The sequence below is a fragment of the Charadrius vociferus genome, unplaced genomic scaffold, assembly GCF_000708025.1.
Source record: "Charadrius vociferus isolate BGI_N301 unplaced genomic scaffold, ASM70802v2 scaffold356, whole genome shotgun sequence".
Taxonomy (NCBI): domain Eukaryota; kingdom Metazoa; phylum Chordata; class Aves; order Charadriiformes; family Charadriidae; genus Charadrius; species Charadrius vociferus.
Window position 1 is genome coordinate 1471457 of NW_009648717.1, and position 19884 is coordinate 1491340.

The 19884-nt window shown below is 36.5% G+C and overlaps 2 protein-coding genes across 2 annotated transcripts in view; one reads left to right on the plus strand and one right to left on the minus strand.

Moving 5' to 3' along the window:
- The window catches only part of CHRNA3 (cholinergic receptor, nicotinic, alpha 3 (neuronal)), a 6606-nt gene extending 1642 nt beyond the window's left edge, over positions 1 to 4964 (plus strand). Inside the window, 4 exon segments of the mRNA XM_009886714.1 lie at positions 951 to 970; positions 973 to 1081; positions 2319 to 3330; positions 4836 to 4964. Coding sequence (XP_009885016.1) covers positions 951 to 970; positions 973 to 1081; positions 2319 to 3330; positions 4836 to 4964 — 1270 coding nt within the window.
- A 3425-nt stretch (positions 4965 to 8389) lies between these two features.
- On the minus strand, positions 8390 to 14992 carry CHRNA5 (cholinergic receptor, nicotinic, alpha 5 (neuronal)). The gene is made up of 5 exons (XM_009886715.1): positions 14846 to 14992; positions 14004 to 14048; positions 12407 to 12516; positions 10593 to 11424; positions 8390 to 8551 (listed from the first exon to the last, which is right to left on the minus strand). Exons 2-5 carry the CDS (start codon positions 14028 to 14030, stop codon positions 8390 to 8392), a joined length of 1131 nt encoding a protein of 376 aa, XP_009885017.1. The 5' UTR covers positions 14031 to 14048; positions 14846 to 14992.
- Between the last annotated feature and the right edge of the window lie 4892 nt (positions 14993 to 19884).

Consider the following 19884-nt stretch of genomic DNA (forward strand, 5'->3'; position numbering starts at 1 on the left):
CTCGGCCGCTGCCCCCGCCACGGGACAGTGCCCGGCCCCGGCCGGACCCCCGCCCCGGGGCAGCTCCCGCCCCGTCAACTGACCGATCAACAACGACACCACCGCCACCGACCCCTCCACCTTTCTGTCTCACCGACCGCGGGTGCTGCAGCACGTAAATGGGGCCTGCTAAACGCGGGCAGCGAGCTGTCAGCTGCAGCCCTAACCCTCCTACCACTTAATATAGTCGCTAAATACTGTATTTTTGCTGTGAAGAGTCCCAGACGCGCTGCCTTGGCAGACAGCGGCGTTCAGAGGGAGCAGCTGGGCACGGAGGCCCGGCAACGCATCCCTGGGTGCTGTGCAGCACCTGGAAAGCGAGAACCAACCGAAAACGTTGACTTCACTTAACAGGGTCTTTCTGGGTTAAAAATGCAATTACTCACTGCTGCAGTCAGCTTAACAACCAACTTAATTGCCGGCTTCAGCTTAATATTCAGCTGTGTTAAGCTGGGGTTTAAGGAGCCCTAACGAACAAGGCTGTTAATTAACCGAGCGGTGACACCAGCAGCTCCTTCTAACTCACCTACCCGGGATCCCTTGCTCAGGGCACACACCTGACACCACAGCCTCCTGGGAATTTGCTCTCGCCACCTCACACATACCTGGCTTTTTGAGACCTAAGTTAGCCGTTATTTAAGTCCTACACTCTCTGGCAAGAGAGTGTCTTATTCCCTCTTTCACCTTGTTGCAGCTACTGAGTAGACATTCCTGGGACATGGAGTCACACACACCTAAGGGGCACAATAGGAGCACAATCTCCATGCGAATGAACACCAGACATATGTGTTTGTTAAGGAAACATCTAATCATTGGCAGTATCAAAAATAAAAGAACCCTAGAAGTGGTAAGACAGCACTTGGTTTCAGTCTAGTCCACTGAATTTCAATTTCCTCACAAACCTAACATAGACTCATTTCTTCCATAATTAGATCTGGAATGATTACAAGCTTCGGTGGAATCCAGCAGACTACGGAGGTGCTGAATTCATCCGAGTACCATCTGGCCAGATCTGGAAGCCAGATATTGTTTTATATAACAAGTAAGACTCTTGCATATTTATCTTCTTAACTCGGGAAGAAGGGGGGTGATGTTACTAGCTTAAAAAAAAAACCACAAAAAACCAAAACAAAACAGCAACAGATTGACTGAATTGACTGAAAAGGCCTGCTTTTCAACACACCAGTGTCCCACATCTCCCTGCTACTGTACTCACCTCGGTGCCATCTACAGCATCACTGGGCAGGAGCCACCTCCCAACCTGGAGCTGCATGTGGGCTGCCCCAAGCAAACTTTGCTTTTTCACTTCGCAAGTCCCCGCTTACATACTATTGTTTTTACCACCTTCTACAAGGGAGGCGGCAGGAAATTCCCTTAGACTGCAGAGTTCTTCTCTGCAAGCCAGACCTCTAACTGAAAAAAACCTGCAAATTATAGCTTTTTAGCAGTTAAACTGTCAATTTGACACCTTTTACAGTAACAGTAGTGACACATAAAAGCCACAGGCAAAGTTTACTTCAGCTGTCAGTTTCTGAGGCTGTGAGGAGCCAAACTAACTAAATGGATCCCTCTGCTGGTAGGGAAGCAGTTCTCAGTGAAACGGAATTAGCTACACAGAGCCAAAACTTAGGTCTATGGAACAACAGTTCCGATGCTCCTTTTCTAATGTGGCCTTAAAACTTTAAATTACCTTTGTAGTTTTACTTTTCCATATAAACAACTGAAATTGTCACGTGGATCTTATATATCTTTTATACTTAAAAAAACCCTCACCAAATACACTCCTTATGCAAAGATGCATAACCCCAACCCTAACCCCTCTTTCCATAGTCACTACCTGCACTGTCCACAGAAGAGGTGGGAATACCGGTACTGTGGGAATCCTCGTTATCAGCCCTTGGGTTCTGATGTGCTTCATCTAGAATAGAATAAAACAGTTCAGTTGGAAGGGACCTACAATGACCATCTAGTCAGACTGCCATTTGCCATCGCCTATTTGCTGTTTTGAATATTGACTGCACTGAGCCATGGTATTATCAGGGAGAATATTTCCTTTCAAATCCTCCATAAGTAAATTTATGCATCTGTTTATTTCAGTTTAACTATGCAAATTTATGACAGCCGCTGACTCAGTCCTGCACATGCAATTCAGCTCTTTATCAACACGTAATTGCTGACTTTCCCAAAACAGACTGAGGAGTTAATATATACGATCTGAATGTATGAAACTACCTGGAGTAGTTGCATTCTAATTTTTGTTATTTTTATTTGCTTTACAGTGCAGTTGGGGATTTCCAGGTTGATGACAAGACAAAGGCCCTATTAAAATACACGGGGGACGTGACCTGGATACCTCCAGCTATATTTAAAAGCTCATGTAAAATAGATGTAACCTACTTCCCATTTGACTATCAGAACTGCACCATGAAGTTTGGTTCCTGGTCTTACGATAAAGCCAAAATTGACTTAGTTTTAATTGGCTCTACAATGAACCTGAAAGATTACTGGGAGAGTGGAGAATGGGCTATTATTAAAGCTCCTGGGTATAAACATGACATCAAATACAACTGCTGTGAAGAGATATATCCAGACATCACATATTCTCTTTACATCAGGCGTTTACCTTTATTTTACACTATCAATATGATTATTCCTTGTCTGCTGATTTCTTTTCTGACTGTATTAGTTTTCTATTTGCCTTCGGACTGTGGTGAGAAGGTGACACTCTGCATATCAGTCCTTCTATCTTTAACGGTGTTCCTCCTTGTTATCACAGAAACCATACCTTCTACTTCCCTGGTAATTCCACTTATTGGGGAATACCTCCTTTTCACCATGATATTTGTAACTCTATCTATTGTCATTACGGTATTTGTACTTAACGTGCACTACAGAACACCCAAGACACACACAATGCCTGTGTGGGTGAGAACCATTTTCTTGAACTTACTTCCCAGGATCATGTTTATGACAAGGCCCGCCAGCGATGAAGAGAATAATCAGAAGCCAAAACCAATTTTCACTTCTGAGTTTTCAAACTTAAATTGCTTCAACAGTTCTGAAGCCAAATGCTGCAAAGATGGCTTTGTATGTCAAGATATGGCATGCAGCTGTTGTCAGTATCAACGAATGAAGTTCTCAGATTTCAGTGGCAATCTCACAAGAAGTTCAAGCTCTGAGTCTGTAGATCCTCTGTTTTCATTTTCAGTTCTGTCACCAGAAATGAGAGATGCTATTGAAAGTGTTAAATACATTGCAGAAAATATGAAAATGCAGAATGAAGCAAAAGAGGTAAGAACATCTTTTACTGTTACTCAAACTGCAGACACCATGTGTCATTGGCGTGTTTTGTAAGAAAGAGACATCTCAAAAAAACCCACCCAAACCCCCCAAAAATAAAGAAAACACGGACAACAGAGGCCGTTATTTTATACAAGTAAATTACCCAAGCTGTATTACAAATATGTGCAATTTTGAATGCAGGTAATTTTGGAGAGCAGCTCTGCTGCACATTCTCTTTATTGACAACACACACACTCAGTGAAGCCTGTTAAGGTAGGCACTGCTAGGGAAACGTACCTGAGTATCCATCCTACAAGATCTGGAGTGAGGCTATCCCACTCCATAATAATGGAATTTGCTGACACTATGCCTTTAGAAAGTTACATTCTCTCTCCCACAGCTTACTGTCAATAACAAAGAACGTAAGAATGAATGTCCTTCACAGCGATGATACTGCTTATTCTGCTACTGCAGAGTAAAGTGCTGGAGCTAAATGAGACAACTGTTGCACGACGGGGTCCATCATCTTTCGTAAAACTGCATCTTGATGCAATAAAAACCAATTTCTATCATGTTCCTCAAACATATTAAGAGCAATAGCCACACCTCCACAATTGTCACCGAATTTAAATCCTCTGAGTATGGCACTTGAAGTTAGAATGAAGTTATTGTTTATGCTGAAATCAGAACTTTATTTAGAATTAGTTGGTATAGAAAATCTGGGGTTGTTTTGTTTTTTTTAAGTCTGCCATAACAAGCAAGCTGTAAGCTAAAAAGTACAGAATTTCAAAAACAACAAATGCATTATTCATTTATTAGCCTTCCTGAAGAAAAATGAAGTTAAAATTTAAATTGTAATATCAAGAGTAACTAAAAAGATCACCTAATGTAGTTATTATTAATATATAATGTACATAATACTTCAGTGTCAATCTTGTTATCATACCCACTGTAAAAAAAAAATAGAAAAAAAAATATCAGTTTTTTGGAAACTTGGTTGCCTTTCTACATGGAAGGTAAGGAGATGAATTTTACATCATGCATGAGAACAACCAAATTTCAGTACTACATAAGAAACGTACCAAATAATTATATACCAATTAATTAATTATATACCAATTAGTCTTCTTACATACTGCCTAAAGGCCAGTAGAAGCAGTCTGTTTTAGTAAAGTTTTCTGGACAAACCTGATCACCTAAGAACATAAAGCTTTTCACTTTCATTTTTGGCATACAGCAGAGTTGTTGTGTCTTGTGATGTCCAGAGTCTCAGTGAACAACTTTTTGTATTTGAAGAAGTAGCTTTTGGCTTTGCCACAAATAGCATATTCAAATAAAGCTTCTTCCAGATGAATTCATTTGTCAATGAAAAAAGAAATATATAAGTTGTGCATATATGAAAGACATCTACATATGGAAAAAAAACTGTTCTTCCTATATAAAATGGTACTAATTGCTAATCCAAGTTACTCATCTAATAAACATGCCTACTTGCTATTCAATTTATTTTTCAGATTCAGGATGACTGGAAATACGTTGCCATGGTAATCGACCGTATTTTTCTATGGGTTTTCATCCTGGTATGTATTCTAGGAACAGCAGGATTGTTTTTACAACCTTTGATGGCTGGAGATGAAACGTAAAGATTAAAGAGTATGCTGCGAAATCAAATAAAACTTTTTTTCCAACCAACTCTGCACACCCACCCCAGCACCTGCTGTCTCTTCTGTGTATAGTAGAATAACAATCTCTCTTGGGCTCAACTTTGCTTGACCAAGGCAGCTTTGTTAAAAACGTGAAAACATGAAAAAAAAAGATTTTGAACCTTTATGACAGCTAATCTCAAAGTAATATGAGCTATGCTTGACAGCTACTTTTTGCAATGACTGGAAAAGATGTAGGTAGTACATTGAACTTTATAGGAATGGTTTAAGAAGGGGTTGATAAAGAAACTGAAGATTATACAAATATTCAGAAAGTCAAGACAGGCTGAATGCTTTGGGCTACTAGATTTGTTTCCACAAGTCTGGTGCCAAGTCTCTTCAGATCATGACAGGATCTTCTGGGAGTAATTTCATACCGAGCTCAATGAATGCCCTCATGCGGACGAAATGGTTTCGGAAGCATACCTACCAAATTACTAGAATGCAGACATTGCCACCTGGTGTATAAACTGACTCCAACAAGGACTTGGGAGGAAAGGACCATGGGCAGGTTTATTACAAAAGGAAAACAATAGGTAGATAAATGATGATGGTAATAAAGCAACCATAATGTAAACTCTGTGCATCCCAATATTTCAATGAATGAGAAGACTGTCAGAAAAAACAAGCTATTCAAACATAATGTTTAAAACTGCATAAGACACACACTAAGATGCAGTCTGCAGGTTATGCAAAAGATCAAAATACTTTGATAGGATAGTTTGGATACAGAAGCATACTGTAACAGCAAAGTGTTCTATGACAGGGGAAGGCAGATAGATACAAAATAGTTCTGTCAAGTATGCTAAAATTGCTTCTTAGGCATACTTTTTTTTTTTTTTTTTAAACAGTAACTGCAGATAATTTAAGAGCATGAATAAAGAATTCAACAAAATACTGTAATGAGAAATATTTTGTAAAAATATGAACTGTTCTCTCTGTACCAAAGAGGAAACTTTTTGGAAATACAGTGTATCAAGTGATGTAACATTTATGAAAATAAAGAGAATCAAGCTGTTGAAAATTGTGCGCTTTTTTTCCATTTATTTTGACCGAGTGACAAAAACCTATATAAGGTAGCATTAGCTACAGTTCAACACATTCAGAAACAAGTTACATAAGAAAGGTCCATGCTTCTGCGTCTATTAAAATTACTTTGTTTCAGACACAGCTGATGATAAGCTGAAGACCCCAAGGATTCTACCGTCAGCTATCTTATCTGTATTTATCATAATCAGATCGTAGAAATGACTAAAAGAAATTCATGCATTAGCAAAAATTGGGAGTTGCTAGTACAAGAACTGGGACTCCGTTGGCCAATATGCTGCCAATCACCTTATGACGGACAGTCTACAGACATCATTTAACTAGGGGAAAGAGATGAGGTGGGGAGTTAAAAAAAATTATATATATAGCTAATCTATAGTTTTAGTTACTTTGCTTTCTGCTCAGAAAAGAGTAAACTTCAGTAACTCAAATCCAATGAGGATTATAAAAAGAAATTTTGTATTTGAAGAGGAAATAAGATACTAAAGTATTTCTGCAGCTTCCATACAGAGAAAGTCACTGAAGCATTGTTAAATCTTAGTAATGCTGAGAAAGTTAAAATTATGATAGGAATGAATTAAATCAGATAATCTTTGCAAATTAATCTTTAAAATTAATTATGATGGGAATAGAGGAAATATGGATATCCAATGCCAGATGTAATTATATAACTGAAGAGGAAGAGTGACTTCCTTCACAATCAGAATTATTTATAAATTGGTATTAAAAAAAGAAGAGGCTTGCCTGGCATCATTTCCCTGCCTGTGAGCCTTAAAAAGCTACATAAAAACCAAGAATGTCCTATAGGTGAAAATAGTTTCAAATAAGCAACCAGTATTATAACCAGTACAGTGCCAAACAGTGCTATTCTAAAGGAGATACAAGGGAGGGGGAAATATGTATCTGTTTTCCAAATTCACAACCACTATAAAAACTTAACATTATCAAAGATACCACAATTTACATTAAACTTCTCACCAAAAAATGTAATTATTTAAGCAAATAAAAACTTTCCAAGACCTGCTTTAGCTTGGCATTACTGTATTAGCCCTGCAGGATGCAACTATATTATGAAGTATATTGACAAAACTTTGGTGTAAGAAAACCCCCACCTATTTTAGAGTCTCTACCAGAAATAGAGCTTTTAGGAAAGGTGACATTGGAATGAATGTAAAGAATTTAAAATCAGTACTTAAATAATATGTTTTAATGGAATAATTAAAAAGTTGCAAGCTAGTTTTTAACAGAAAAAAAGAAAGTATGGAAAGCTGTAAGTCCTCCCTGCTTAGAGTTACATATGGTTCCAGAAGTGAGAGAACCTATTAAAGGTAGCTTTCTAAGTTTGGTTTAATAAACGTGTGAAAACTTAATCATCTGTATTTACACAGACGTATATATCTGTATATACACAGCATAATAATTTTCAACCCACTTCCTTCAGAAAGGCATTCCCCAAATTCCTACCTCTGCTTAAAAACGTAATTCCGAGAAACAAACAAAGGCAGGGAATGATTAACATGTTTGAAACTAACATACTGTGTCAAATTCTTCATCAAGAATAAAGAAAGCTGAATGTTCTGGTCCGTTAGAATACACGTGCAACTTGGGAACTCATTTAATTGTCTTCGCCTTCCTTTCCATAGCTGATACAGAGATATTGATATACACGATATACATGTATCCTGTAGGCATTTTAAGGAATTAAGAAGGTCATAAATTTAGCAGCAAATTACACTGAAAATATATAAAGTCAAAACATAGCCAAATTGCTATTTTTACTTATAGGTTGAATATACAGGAAGTTTAACTGGTACTTTTATTATTATTTTAAATTTGCTCTGTAGAAACTTTATACTTCTACAACACGTCCAAGAGAGCTGATAAAAATTCTCCTTTGCATACTATAGCAAATTGAAATAAGCAACTCTACTGAGTAAATATCTGCAAATATTTAATAGTCAATGTAATAATTTACATAGTAATTTAATAATTGGACTACAGTGATCATCATTAAAAAAATTTAAATCTTTCAATTTCACAGTAGATGTCAGTGTATGCTTTTTTGACATATCATACATGCAAGTGCTTGAGAAGGTCATTTTAATTCTGACCTGATTTAGAAGTAACTTAGTAGACTGGCAATAAGCAAACTGACTTCTATGTGTCCTAGGGATGCCATGCTTTAATTTAACATTATGTTCTGTTTTTTTTATTTTTTTTACTATATCAGAAACATGCCTACAAAGAACGTGCATGGAAATAGAGCTACTGCAAAACTCTTTAGAGCCATATTAGCAGCAGACAGATCCAAAAATATTTTATGCATTTGTACTGCCTATATGTGTAGGTACTATTATACTTGCCCATTTATGAATAACAGGAATAAATAACACAAGTGATCCAATTATTGAAACCAGAAGAAAAGCCCATAAAAACATTCGATCAAGCACCTGAGCAATAAATTTCCAGTCTTCAACAACCTAAAAAAACAAAGAGCATAAGAGTTGGTGAGTATGTGAGAGAACAGGTAAAAATACAGTACCAAACACTGCAATTCTTAAGCACTTTACAGTATAATTTTTTCCAGTCAGGTCTGTTTGGTAACCCCCTTTTTATAATTACACTATGACGTAGAACAGGAATTAACTTCCCTCCATGAAGACTAGTAAGCTATTTAGACCAACACTAGATTTTAATGCAGAAACTATCCCTGACAAGCACTGAACATCCTCAGCTACAGAGAGATGAAATTGGTATGCAATTTTCTAACATACTGCAGCATTTAGGATTCATGCCACAGCCTCATCATAAAGAGGAATTCCTGGACAGGAGCGAGAAGCAAAATCTGTGAGGAAAAGAAACCAAACCAAACCAAAGCCAAACAAACCACAAACACAAAACCAAAACCACCCAAGAAAAAGAATTAACAGTAGACAGCAGCTGTTGTGTTACATACAAGATCTGAAAGCAGTGAAGTTACTGCCGCACAGAGTTACACACTAGGGAGAATAGTCACAGTACTTTCGGGACTATTTTCCTTGTCAATAGGATTATTCGTATCTATACAAAGTTTTGCATGTATAGCAGATATAGCTGTGTGAGCAAATTAAAATCCTGCCAAAAAATTGTCTTGGATTTGAGCTGGAGCTATTCACATTTCCCAAGCTGACTGCTTCCTAAGAGGCAAGGCTACAAGAGCACTAGCTGTGTAGTTTTTATTAAAAACTTTTGCAATTAAAGCTTGCATCCTTGGAGCCCAAATAACAAAACACCAGTGAATGCCCAGTCAGCTATATATTAATTCCTGAGGTTTAGAGTAACAACAACATTACACCTGAAAAACAAAATACTTATCACCTCTCTTGTCACTCACAGGCAGACTAAGTTCACTAAGAGAAAGAAAACCAACCTTTAATTTACAGGAAATTATGTATTTAATAGCAAACTATTCTACTTGTATTGATTATACAATGCAGGGGTATTAGATGCTGTTTTAACAGTACAGTAGATACATTTATTCAAAATCTAGGCTGCACCCCTTGTGATAATGTCAGAGTCAAGTCCTGAGAAGGTACATTAGAGATGTTAGCTATCTCCTCGGCTAGCATCTGAGAACGTGCTCTCAGCAACCAGTAACTCTTGAAGACAGTAATTTCTGTAAAAATTGAAACAATCTCTGGCCTTGCCATCAGAAAGCATCATGAGACCATGCAGTAAACTTCTATATTTCTATATTAGCCTGAAAATAGCATTTAAGTCTCTGATGTTCCAATGGTGCTAGTTTAAAAAGCATGGAAAGAAAACAGATTCAGAATGATCTTACCCATATGGTGTAAATATCTATTAAGGATAGTTCAGAGTTTAAATGTACAAACCAAAAAAAAAGCCTTTGACATATTTTGATATTATTTAGAGAAAATAATAATACGGCTAGAAGAGAGCACTCAAGAAGGCATCTAGTCCATGTCTAATCTCAGCATAAAATGACTAACATATGGCTATAGCTTGTATTTAAACTAATATAAGTTAGAGCACTAAACATTGTACTTATTTGAATTGAAAGCTGCAAAATAAGGCTTAGCAGTATTTATTCTGAAAATGTAAGGCAAATGCATTTTTCAGATAGCCTTCACGTACAACATTAAAATGAAAAACACCTATTTTTCTCATCATGAAAATAGCATCCAGCAGCACTGTAGGGAACAGTTATGGTACGTGCTCTTATAACAGACAAGTATCTCTTAAAGTGTGTAAGTAACAATATGGACTTACTTCTAGAAGAAAGCAAAAGTCTTTAAGAACCCAAGGACTGTATTGTATCAGCCCAATGTCTCTAAGAATTCTCAGTATTGTACCATACTTGTACTTCTTTCCAGCGGCAATAATTACATGGCTTCCAGCGAAGGACAAGAACTGGAAATCCCACCACACATACTTAATATGCAAATGCATAGTAAACCACTTCTTGGTTTTCTAATTTCCAGTTTTACAAAATCACCGTAATACAACTAATACACCCACCTCGCGAACTTCGTTCTCCTTCATAACATGCCTTGTAATATATCGGATAGAATCTAGAGCTGCTTCCAAGGTGTTCCTAGATGACTCTGATCCATTCGTATTTCCTGTTTCCTCCTTCTGAGCAAAGTATCTATCTACATGACTTCTCATGCAGAGCAGCTTGGGAAGTTTGTGAAGAAATATCTTGCGAACCCAAGGTGCCATAGCGTTGTGTGTAGACGAAGAGCGATGATGAATATTGATAGCAAAGACAGTTATCACAATGGACAATGTCACAAATATCATAGTAAACACCAAGTACTCTCCTATGAGTGGGATAACCTTAGAAGATGATGGAATAATCTCTTCGATAACAAGAAGAAAAACAGTCAAAGATACCAGTACAGAAGTGCAAAGTGAAATTTTTTCACCTTCATTTGAAGGAAGATAGAAGACAAGCACAGTTAGAAATGAAAGCCCAATACAAGGAATAATGAGAAACAATGTGTAAAAAAGTGGCAAACGTCTAATTATAAATGAATATGTAACAAAAGGATACCAGCAGCATCCATCAGTCCTATTTCCTTTGCTTCCTGTTGCAGTCACTATTTCCCATTCTCCATTATCAAAAAAGTCTCTTTTGTCAACATCATAATCTTCAAGAATTATATCAACCTGTGAGCCATCGTAAGTCCAGGAACCAAATTTCATAGAGCAATTTTGGAGGTCAAAGGGGAAGAATGTTACATCAATAGTACAAGAACTTTTGTAGTTTGCTGGTGGAGTCCAAGCAATGGTGCCATCATATTTTACCACTGTTTTTGTAGATGTTCCCTCAAAACGTCCATCTGCACTGAAAGAAAAGAAATATGTGCATGCAATTACAATGGGAGGGTGAGGGAGTGTATTTTTAAATACAAAAATACATTTTGTTATTGTCATTTCAGCTGTTTATGCCTTCTCCCCCTTCATAGACAAAATTTTATATTGTGTTCATAGTCAACTTTGTTGTTGTTGTTGTTAAAACTGAATCCCACACAGGTAAACAATCAGCTTTGGAAGAATGAAGCATATTTTGAAGTCATGAAAACATCTCTGCAACTATAAGTCGTCCCAACGACTTATGAAAGGACTGTAAAAATACTGACCTTTAACAGCATGACCAAACGTAGGTAATACAGCATTAATACTTTTCAATTTAGCCAAATCATGATTATTGAAGAAAAAAAGTCATAAAAAAGGTAAAATAATACTTGTGTGCCACCTCCAAAATTGAATTCACACTCACTGCAACAGCCTTTTTTCCTGACTCAACAAGTCAGGAAATATAAGAGCACTGTACATGCACCTGAGTTCAGCAGAAAGGTTAATTCCAAAGCTACTGCTTCTGAGATCTGTTAATTCTCAAAAAAAACCCACAACCCAAACCCAAACCCAATAACAAAAAGCCTTACAGCTGAGTGTACTTCATTTTAAATCCATGCTGAATATGACTTAGAACGGCATGAATCAGTTGCTTCCCTCCCATCACTCTAGATTATTAGTTTCGTGCCCAGCACTGTGCAAGACATCACTTTCTAATTTAAAAAAAAGAGTTTACATGAAGAAATTGAAATAAAATTTTCAAAGAGACTAGAAACTCCATAAAGAAGCAAAGCAAAACATTAGAACATTTAACATGGCAACAAAATCCATTTGCGTTCAGAGGTAAATTCTCCCACAAACTCTTAGCTCTACTAAATACACAGGCTCATCTATCCAATAAGCCTCCTAGAATCATCTTGGACAGTAGTTAGAAACTAAATGCATTTTATATGAAAAGACTAAAATCTTACTTGTCATACAACACAATATCTGGAATCCAAATAGAATCTGATGGGACACGAATAGATGTTATTCCAGCATAGTCTTCAGGATTCCACCGTAATTTTACATCTATCCATTCCTGTGGATACAAGAGATGTAAAAATCATTATTACTGTGAAGTTGATTTAAGCAGGGCAAGACTGGATGAAAATAGATAAAAAGGGAATTAAAAAAAAAAAGCCTTCTAAAATTTGCATACAACAGCGAGTTTGCTGAACCAACATCTATTTACCTCATCCAATATTTGTTTTAAGAGCCACTTGAACATCTTTCTGTATAGAACTTAAGACATTAAAATCCTTTTACAGAGCATGTATACGTAAGTAAGAGCTATTATAACATATAGACAACTAAATTTGAAAAAAAAAACAAAAAAAACAAAAAAAACAAAAAACTGGTTCTGATTAAGCATCAATTACTTTGGAAGCTGATCAGAAGCAATTTAAATGTTTTCATCATCAAAAAAAAAATCATGCTGCAACTCTGAAGATATTTGTTCCTATTTCTACCAGCAACGCTAAAAATAGCACCATTAAAAGCACAGTATTACTTTGATAATTTTATACTTGAACTAAAAGCTCAAGAGGAAAAATTCAAGTTTCTAAGAATTCCCCATCACATAGGATTTTAGATGGATATCCAGGTCAGTTCTTGTTTTATTTGAACTGGTTTAACTGCAACAAGTTCTGCAGAAACTATTAAGAGGGTACAAAGTGTTATCATCAACATATTGCCATCTCATACTTGCTGAGTAGTCTCAAAGTTTTCCTGAAAAAAAAAAAAAAAAAAAAAACCAAACCCACAACAATGCCTGAAATTACAGCTACGGGAAAAGAAGGGAATGGGAAGCAAGGGAAAAAAAAAAAAAAAAAAAAAAGCAAAGAAAGTAGCTCAAACAAAAATAATTTTGTAAGCTAGTAAGTATAATCAGGGTCTGCAAACATTCTTCTAAGTTAAATCAAGAATGATTTGTGAGCAGTATTTCCCAAGTTAATAGTGGCCATTAAGTTTAGCACTGGATTCTGATTATTATAAATCTTGAGACTCTTTCCTGACCATAAACAAATATTATTAAGAGGAAAAAGTAGCTCTTTACAGCAAGCATATACAACTTTGAACCTGAAATTATTCAGTGATGTTTATCCAATAATCTCAAACACTCCACAAGAGAAAGATCTTAAAACTATTACACAAAAGACTAAACAAACCCATACTTTTCTTAATATAGTTTTTGAAAGAAAACTTATGTACTGAAGCAGTAACTTTTGTGGTTGGATACACACACTTTGGTGTTAAACGGCCATGCAATGCCATATCAGATTTCTTTTAATTAGGAAAAATTTTTAAATTTACCTTTTTGTTTCTTTCTTTTTGGGTTTTTTTAAGAGTTTCATAACTATTAATCCTTTAAAGCATTTCCAGGGACATTTTTTAAAGTTACCAAGTAAAATAAAAATTCATGCAACAACTAAGTTTTTTTGAATATATAATTAATTAGAAAAGTTTCTTCCCACTTTTGACTTGCAGTTATGAAGCTTGAGTTTTTCATTGATATTTTACACGTACCTGTTTCAACCAGACATTTGTTGTCATCAATTGATTTTTCTCATCCTATAAAAATAAAGCATATTTTATGAAAACAAAATCTGCACAGTACATTCATATTAACTAGCTCCTTTAATTCACAGAGGTCTGTAATTTAAAATACAAAATACACTTCTAAAAGCATTCCGGTCACTGATAACTATGTTTACATGAGAACTATTTAACTGTATTTTATTTGACTGTATTTTATGCAGTCTTACTGGTTTTCTATGGAAACGTAAAGGAACGACCAACATGTAAAAGAAACACTCTTACAGCTATAAACAGTGAATTCAATTTGAGAAGAATATTCTGAATTATCAGGGGAATAAAATAATCTGGTCGATCTCTTTTACATCACAAGTAATGCCAAGAGATAATCTTCATTACTATGGAAGTGACATAGTTGAAGGCTTAGAGGGTTTATTTTACTGCTTAAGGCAGGGCCGGGGGGAGAGGCGCGGGGAAGAGCAGTATTTGCAAGTGTTCCTGAATTTCACAGAAATGAGACTGATAAAGTTAAAAAATACATCGTTTTCCCATTGAATAAATAAATTAAACCACAATTCCCTAGGCTTAAGAATTTCACTTGCTTTTTTTCTGAAAATGCCACAAAACATAAGAGCCATGTGTCTTCTCAACCTCTTCGCAATCACTTCTTCATGCCCCCATCCACAATGCACTTTTTATTATGCTGATAATAATTTTAGAGGTTTAATCTACTGTGTTTAAGCTAAAATATGCACAATTATTTCATATGACATTATGTTCCAGAATTTTAAGAATTAGGGAAAAAATTAAACAAACTTATTTACTATACCTACCACATCTACTAGCTGAGAGATCGCAAGACCAAACTTTATCTTTATTGTGTCATTCAAGTGTTCCACTGGGCGAACCCATCTTTGATAGTCTTCAAATAAATGTTTAAACAAACGATCTTCACTTTTGGCAATAAAAGAAGGTTCAGATACACCTATATAAAAGAATAATTTATGAATATTGATTCAAAGGAATAGTGTCCATCTGCATTCCTGTGTCCAAAGAGCTACAGCTATGTTTATGTAGAGTTAAATTTCTCATCTTATCCCCTTTTCTCTGGAAGCACGGCCAAGATCTTGGAAGAAGAAGATTATAAAGTTACCTGGTTTTATTAGCATCTCCATACCACTATCACACTTTTAAAATCTATGACTCAAGAACATTAAGATAATTTTAGTAATAATGAAGGCAAAATGCACTTAAAGCATTTACCTGATGCCATGCAATTATGGAAGTCTTCTAAAACTGAAAGCTTATCTATGAGGGACTGAAGTACTATCATTCTAGAACAAGGTGGTTTTTAAAAACCTATGACCACACTCACTATACAGGTCTCTACTATACAGCATAACAGGTTTGAAACATCAGTCTCTTCATCTTTTATACATTATTTCTTCTAATGTTTGGTCATATCTATGATGTATAAACTTTGCAGTACTTGTGAAGCACTTTTTCCTCCACGCTGCTTTGTATCTTAAACACGTGTGCCAGTCTACTTATCAGTCTGCCATCTAGCTGTTCTAACGTTATATTGACTGGAAGGCACTTTTCTAGTTAAGTAATAGTACACTTTCAGTTACTTCTTTCTCATAGTTCTTAAGGAGTCATTTCAATGCCTGGAGACCGACTGACGTCCTGGAACAGCCAAAAATCTTTGTATAGCTTAGAAACAAGTGGAAACTAAATGTCTTCTTTTCTTCTCCTGAGAGAAGGGGGGTGGGGAGTTCTGTAGATGCAGAAACTGCAGGCAGAGAGCAGCCCAGACTTTAAAAAGAGATATATAAGTTGTCCTAAAGTACCTCACCAAGCAACCGCTGTCCTTGATCTTTGGGAATCCACAAAAAAAATATTTTTTTATTAATATGGTCTCACTGAAGTGTATCAGTAGAAACTTGGCTACCCAAAAAAGGCATAATGTTTCTCCACTATGAGAGCCCATGCAAAAAACTATAGACCCTAAATAAAAAGGGAAGGACAAACGCGGGGACATACGGAGAGAGGGGAGAGAAAAAGGCAAGATGAGAGTCTAGCTAAGTAACTTGAGTAAGAACAGCTTTCAAAGCTGCATGAAAGACCTGAAGAAGACCTCCGCCTCAAGAAGCAGCACAAGCTACACACATCACCTTGAAAGGAATGGCTCCAAAACTGTCTCCAATTCCCAGGGAGAAATCAGAGCAACCACCACAAGACATGAACATATCCTCTCGACAGAGATTTTTACTACTCACTGATGAGATTTAAACTGACTGAACCTACTGCTGAAAAAAGACCTAACAATTATTACAGTCAGTTTAAGGGACAGAGTAAACCAAAGAAAGATGTTCACAACCATATCCTTTTTAATGCAGATTTAAAATATTATACCATTGCATAAATGTATGGCATGACCTCTCTAGAAATGATGTGTTCACTAACAGCATCCATCTAAAAAAAGGTATATCGGAAAAAGAAAAGCACCAGAGAATGTCATAAACAGATTAAAACCAGAGACAGTCATCCATACAAGGAGAGATTTAAAAGATTAACATTATTTTGTTTGGCGAGGAGGTAAATTTAGTGGACATAACAGAAGTAGATAAAGTAGTGAATGACACATGCAGAAAAAACACTGATGGTATTTAACCTTTCTTATAAAAGAACGTAAAAGAAACAAAAGCATCAATTAAAGGCAGTACAAACAATTTCTATTTGAAGTTCATTACCATCAACATTTGGTAAATCAGAGATTATTACACACTGAAAAGGACTAAAATTTTACAATTGCCTGGGATTACTAAATTGTCAGTTATGTCAAGTACCATCATACCTGCACAGGGTATCAGTTCTCTTTTCAACACAACTTGCCATCTACCTCACAACTTGATCAACAGTTTCATGGCTTGCATTTGTTGCAGAAACTTGCCTACCACCATTTAAGCCATTAATTTAGATGGACCTAGGCTAGTTCTATGTGACTGCAACCACTGCAGCCTAGCTAACTAAGGCAACATAAGTTTTTAATTTCCCTCCCATTCATCAAAGTGTTCTTGTGACAGCAGCGCCTTTCTGCTGCGCTGCAAAAGCCTGCATTTAAACATCCTTCGGACAAACACCCAAAGCAGTGCAGAGCCCAACCACAAGAGAATTCCCTGCCTTCTGCACTGCAGGTTTGGGGCAGGCCAGTAGAACTATCGTTATGAATACTAACTGGATTTTCTCTGAAATTTTATAGTAGGAGCAAAAGCAGAACATAGCTTAAGGAACAGGATCAAAGTGGGAGCAGCAGAACCCCTCTTCCCTCCAAATCTTTCCATACACTAACACCCTGCAGAATGGTTCTTGTTGCAGGCCTCTCGTGGTTTAATCCCAGCTGGCGACTAGGACCATGCAGCCGTTCACTCATTTTCCCCCCACGCCAGTAGGACAGGGGCAAGAGGGAGAAAAAGGGGGCAAAAAAACCTTGTGGGTTGGGATAAAGACAGTTTAATAGAACAGTAACAGAAGAGAAAAATAATAATAGTAATAATGGTAACAGACTATACAAAACAAAGTGATGCAATACGATTGCTCTCACCACCCGATGATCAGTTGCTCAGCCCGTCCCAAGCAGTGATCCCAGATCCCTGCCCCACAGCCAACCCCCATGTATATACTGACCATGATACCCACAGTATGGAATATTCCTTTGGCCAGCCTCTCCTGTCTATGCTCCCTCTCAGCTTCTATGGGAAGGTGAAAAAGTCCTTGACTTAATACAAACATTACTTAGCAACAACTAAACCAGTATGTGTTATCAACATTATTCTTATATTCTTATACTAAATCCAAAACACAACAGCTGCTACAGGAAGAAAAATAACTCTATTCCAGGGCAAGGCCAAATCAGCATCTGGGTTTTAAGACAGTTCACCCTTTTGTTTCAAAACACAAATCTTATCTGTTCACAGTGTATTTCGTTCATTCGCAAACACTTAGCCACCTATTGTTCTTCAAGATGTATTATTTGTAGATGCTCTACAATTCAACTTCTTTCCTTTACAAGATTGTTGACATGTGGGTTGTGTAATAGGGCAACTTGCATTGTACCACTGAGCGTTATCTCAGGTGGATACATGAAAACACACTGGACATAAGAATTGCTGCCAAAAAGGATGCAGCAACACAGTGTTACACACACAAGTCATCTTCGCTACTATTCGGTTAAAATATATTTATTTTAATTGATACCTTAGGCTCAGTGTATCCTCATTAGCCAAGAAATTTTTCTTACTTGTAACTATACATAGATTTGCCAAGTCCTGCTTTTTACAGACATCCGAAAGAATGCTTCCTGAAGACACAACTTAATTTCTCTATTTCTATATCCCTATTTCCTGAATTATGAAAGGTTTTGTGTATATTTCAGCCTAACGTTACAAAAATCAAGTCTTTATGAATTAGCATTAATTACATTTCCCTTTTACAGTTACAACTCTCAACTGAATTTTTTGTACAATTTGAGAATGACTATGCAGCTGGGTATTCTCTCTCCATTAATTGACCTTGAAGCAATGCAGAGGCAAAGTTGCACTTTCACCATTTCTGTGTTCCTGTAAGATGACCTCCTGTACAGCAATACAGCATCTTCAGGGTACATGCTGTTTCCGGATTAAGCTTCTCTTAAAACACAGTATCTTCTCTACTATGCTAAATGGGGACATGTTCCTTTACCACTTTTATACACTTGCAGAATTTTTTTCAAACATTTTACACTCAGACCTAAGTATACTCACTGATTTATTAAGATGACCATATTTATTAACAATATAGTTCAACTATTTTTTTCTTTTTTTTTCCTGTCACAGAAATATCCACACTTTTTCGTATTTCTAGCTTATTCTGTTTATTAATAAGCTGGGGCATACCTGTCTATAAAAGGCTGCCTAAACAAACGAGAACTGCATGAGGAAGCTGGAGACGGTACCAATACAGTAAGAGTCAGCAAAAATAAAATAAATAACCACCCTTACCTTTCCATATTTTATTTAATAGGACCACACAGCTCACTTGTTATACAGACTGCATGTGTTTAATTTCTCTTTTCCATGTGTCTGTATGCTTTTAAGATTATAAAAAAGGGTGTAATTCTTAGTTACTTACTGGAGTTAGCACCATTAAGAAAAAAATGTGACAAACTGGTGGCAAGCATAAAAAAAATATAGAAGAGAGGAAAAGAGGTAAACACAGTTAGTAAGCCACAGTTAGTGGCTTAAGACACCAGACTGGCTATGCTCGTTGGAGAGAAGCAGAAAGTGGTTAAAACCTATGACTAGCAAGATTAGCAAACAAACAACCCGGAGTACAAGTCTCATACTAAATCAGATGGGAAGAGATTATGGAGGCACTCATCCCAGCTACTAGCTCACTGTACTAAAAAGATCTGTAGCCTTTGAAGTGCAATTCTAAGCATGCATGTATTTGTGTGGCTTTATTTTTGTTAAGGTCAGGTAACTTCTGCAGTCTAAATCAAAGGTAGCTCTCTATATTGTCCAGTGATAAATCTCAAAGACAACGTTTACTTTGTAATTTGCACATGAAAATCTTCTCTGTTTACTCCCTCTCAGTGTGATTCCATTTCAGCAAGAAAAACCTAAATCACATGAGAAAATGCTGAATGGACGTAATCTGAATTCTGCAAAAAGGAGACAAACATTTATGTCCAAAGCAGACTAATGATTTTTTAACTTTGAAGTAGTTGGAGCAGCACACTTTTGACAAAAGAGTAAGTAGAAATCCTAATTAAACACTTGACCTCAGACACAACTGTATTTAAAAATTCAGTCCTAAAGATTTAAAAAACTTC

What these genes read in the sequence shown, in the direction of transcription:
- CHRNA5 (XM_009886715.1), bottom strand. Translation starts at nt 14,030, where the DNA reads ATGACAACAAATGTCTGGTTGAAACAG. An exon ending in GATATTGTGTTGTATGACAA is followed by an intron (nt 11,425 to 12,406) that starts GTAAGATTTTAG and finishes CTTTTCTTTCAG; the next exon opens with TGCAGATGGACGTTTTGAGG. An exon ending in AGGAGAACGAAGTTCGCGAG is followed by an intron (nt 8,552 to 10,592) that starts GTGGGTGTATTA and finishes TTGTTTTTTTAG; the next exon opens with GTTGTTGAAGACTGGAAATT.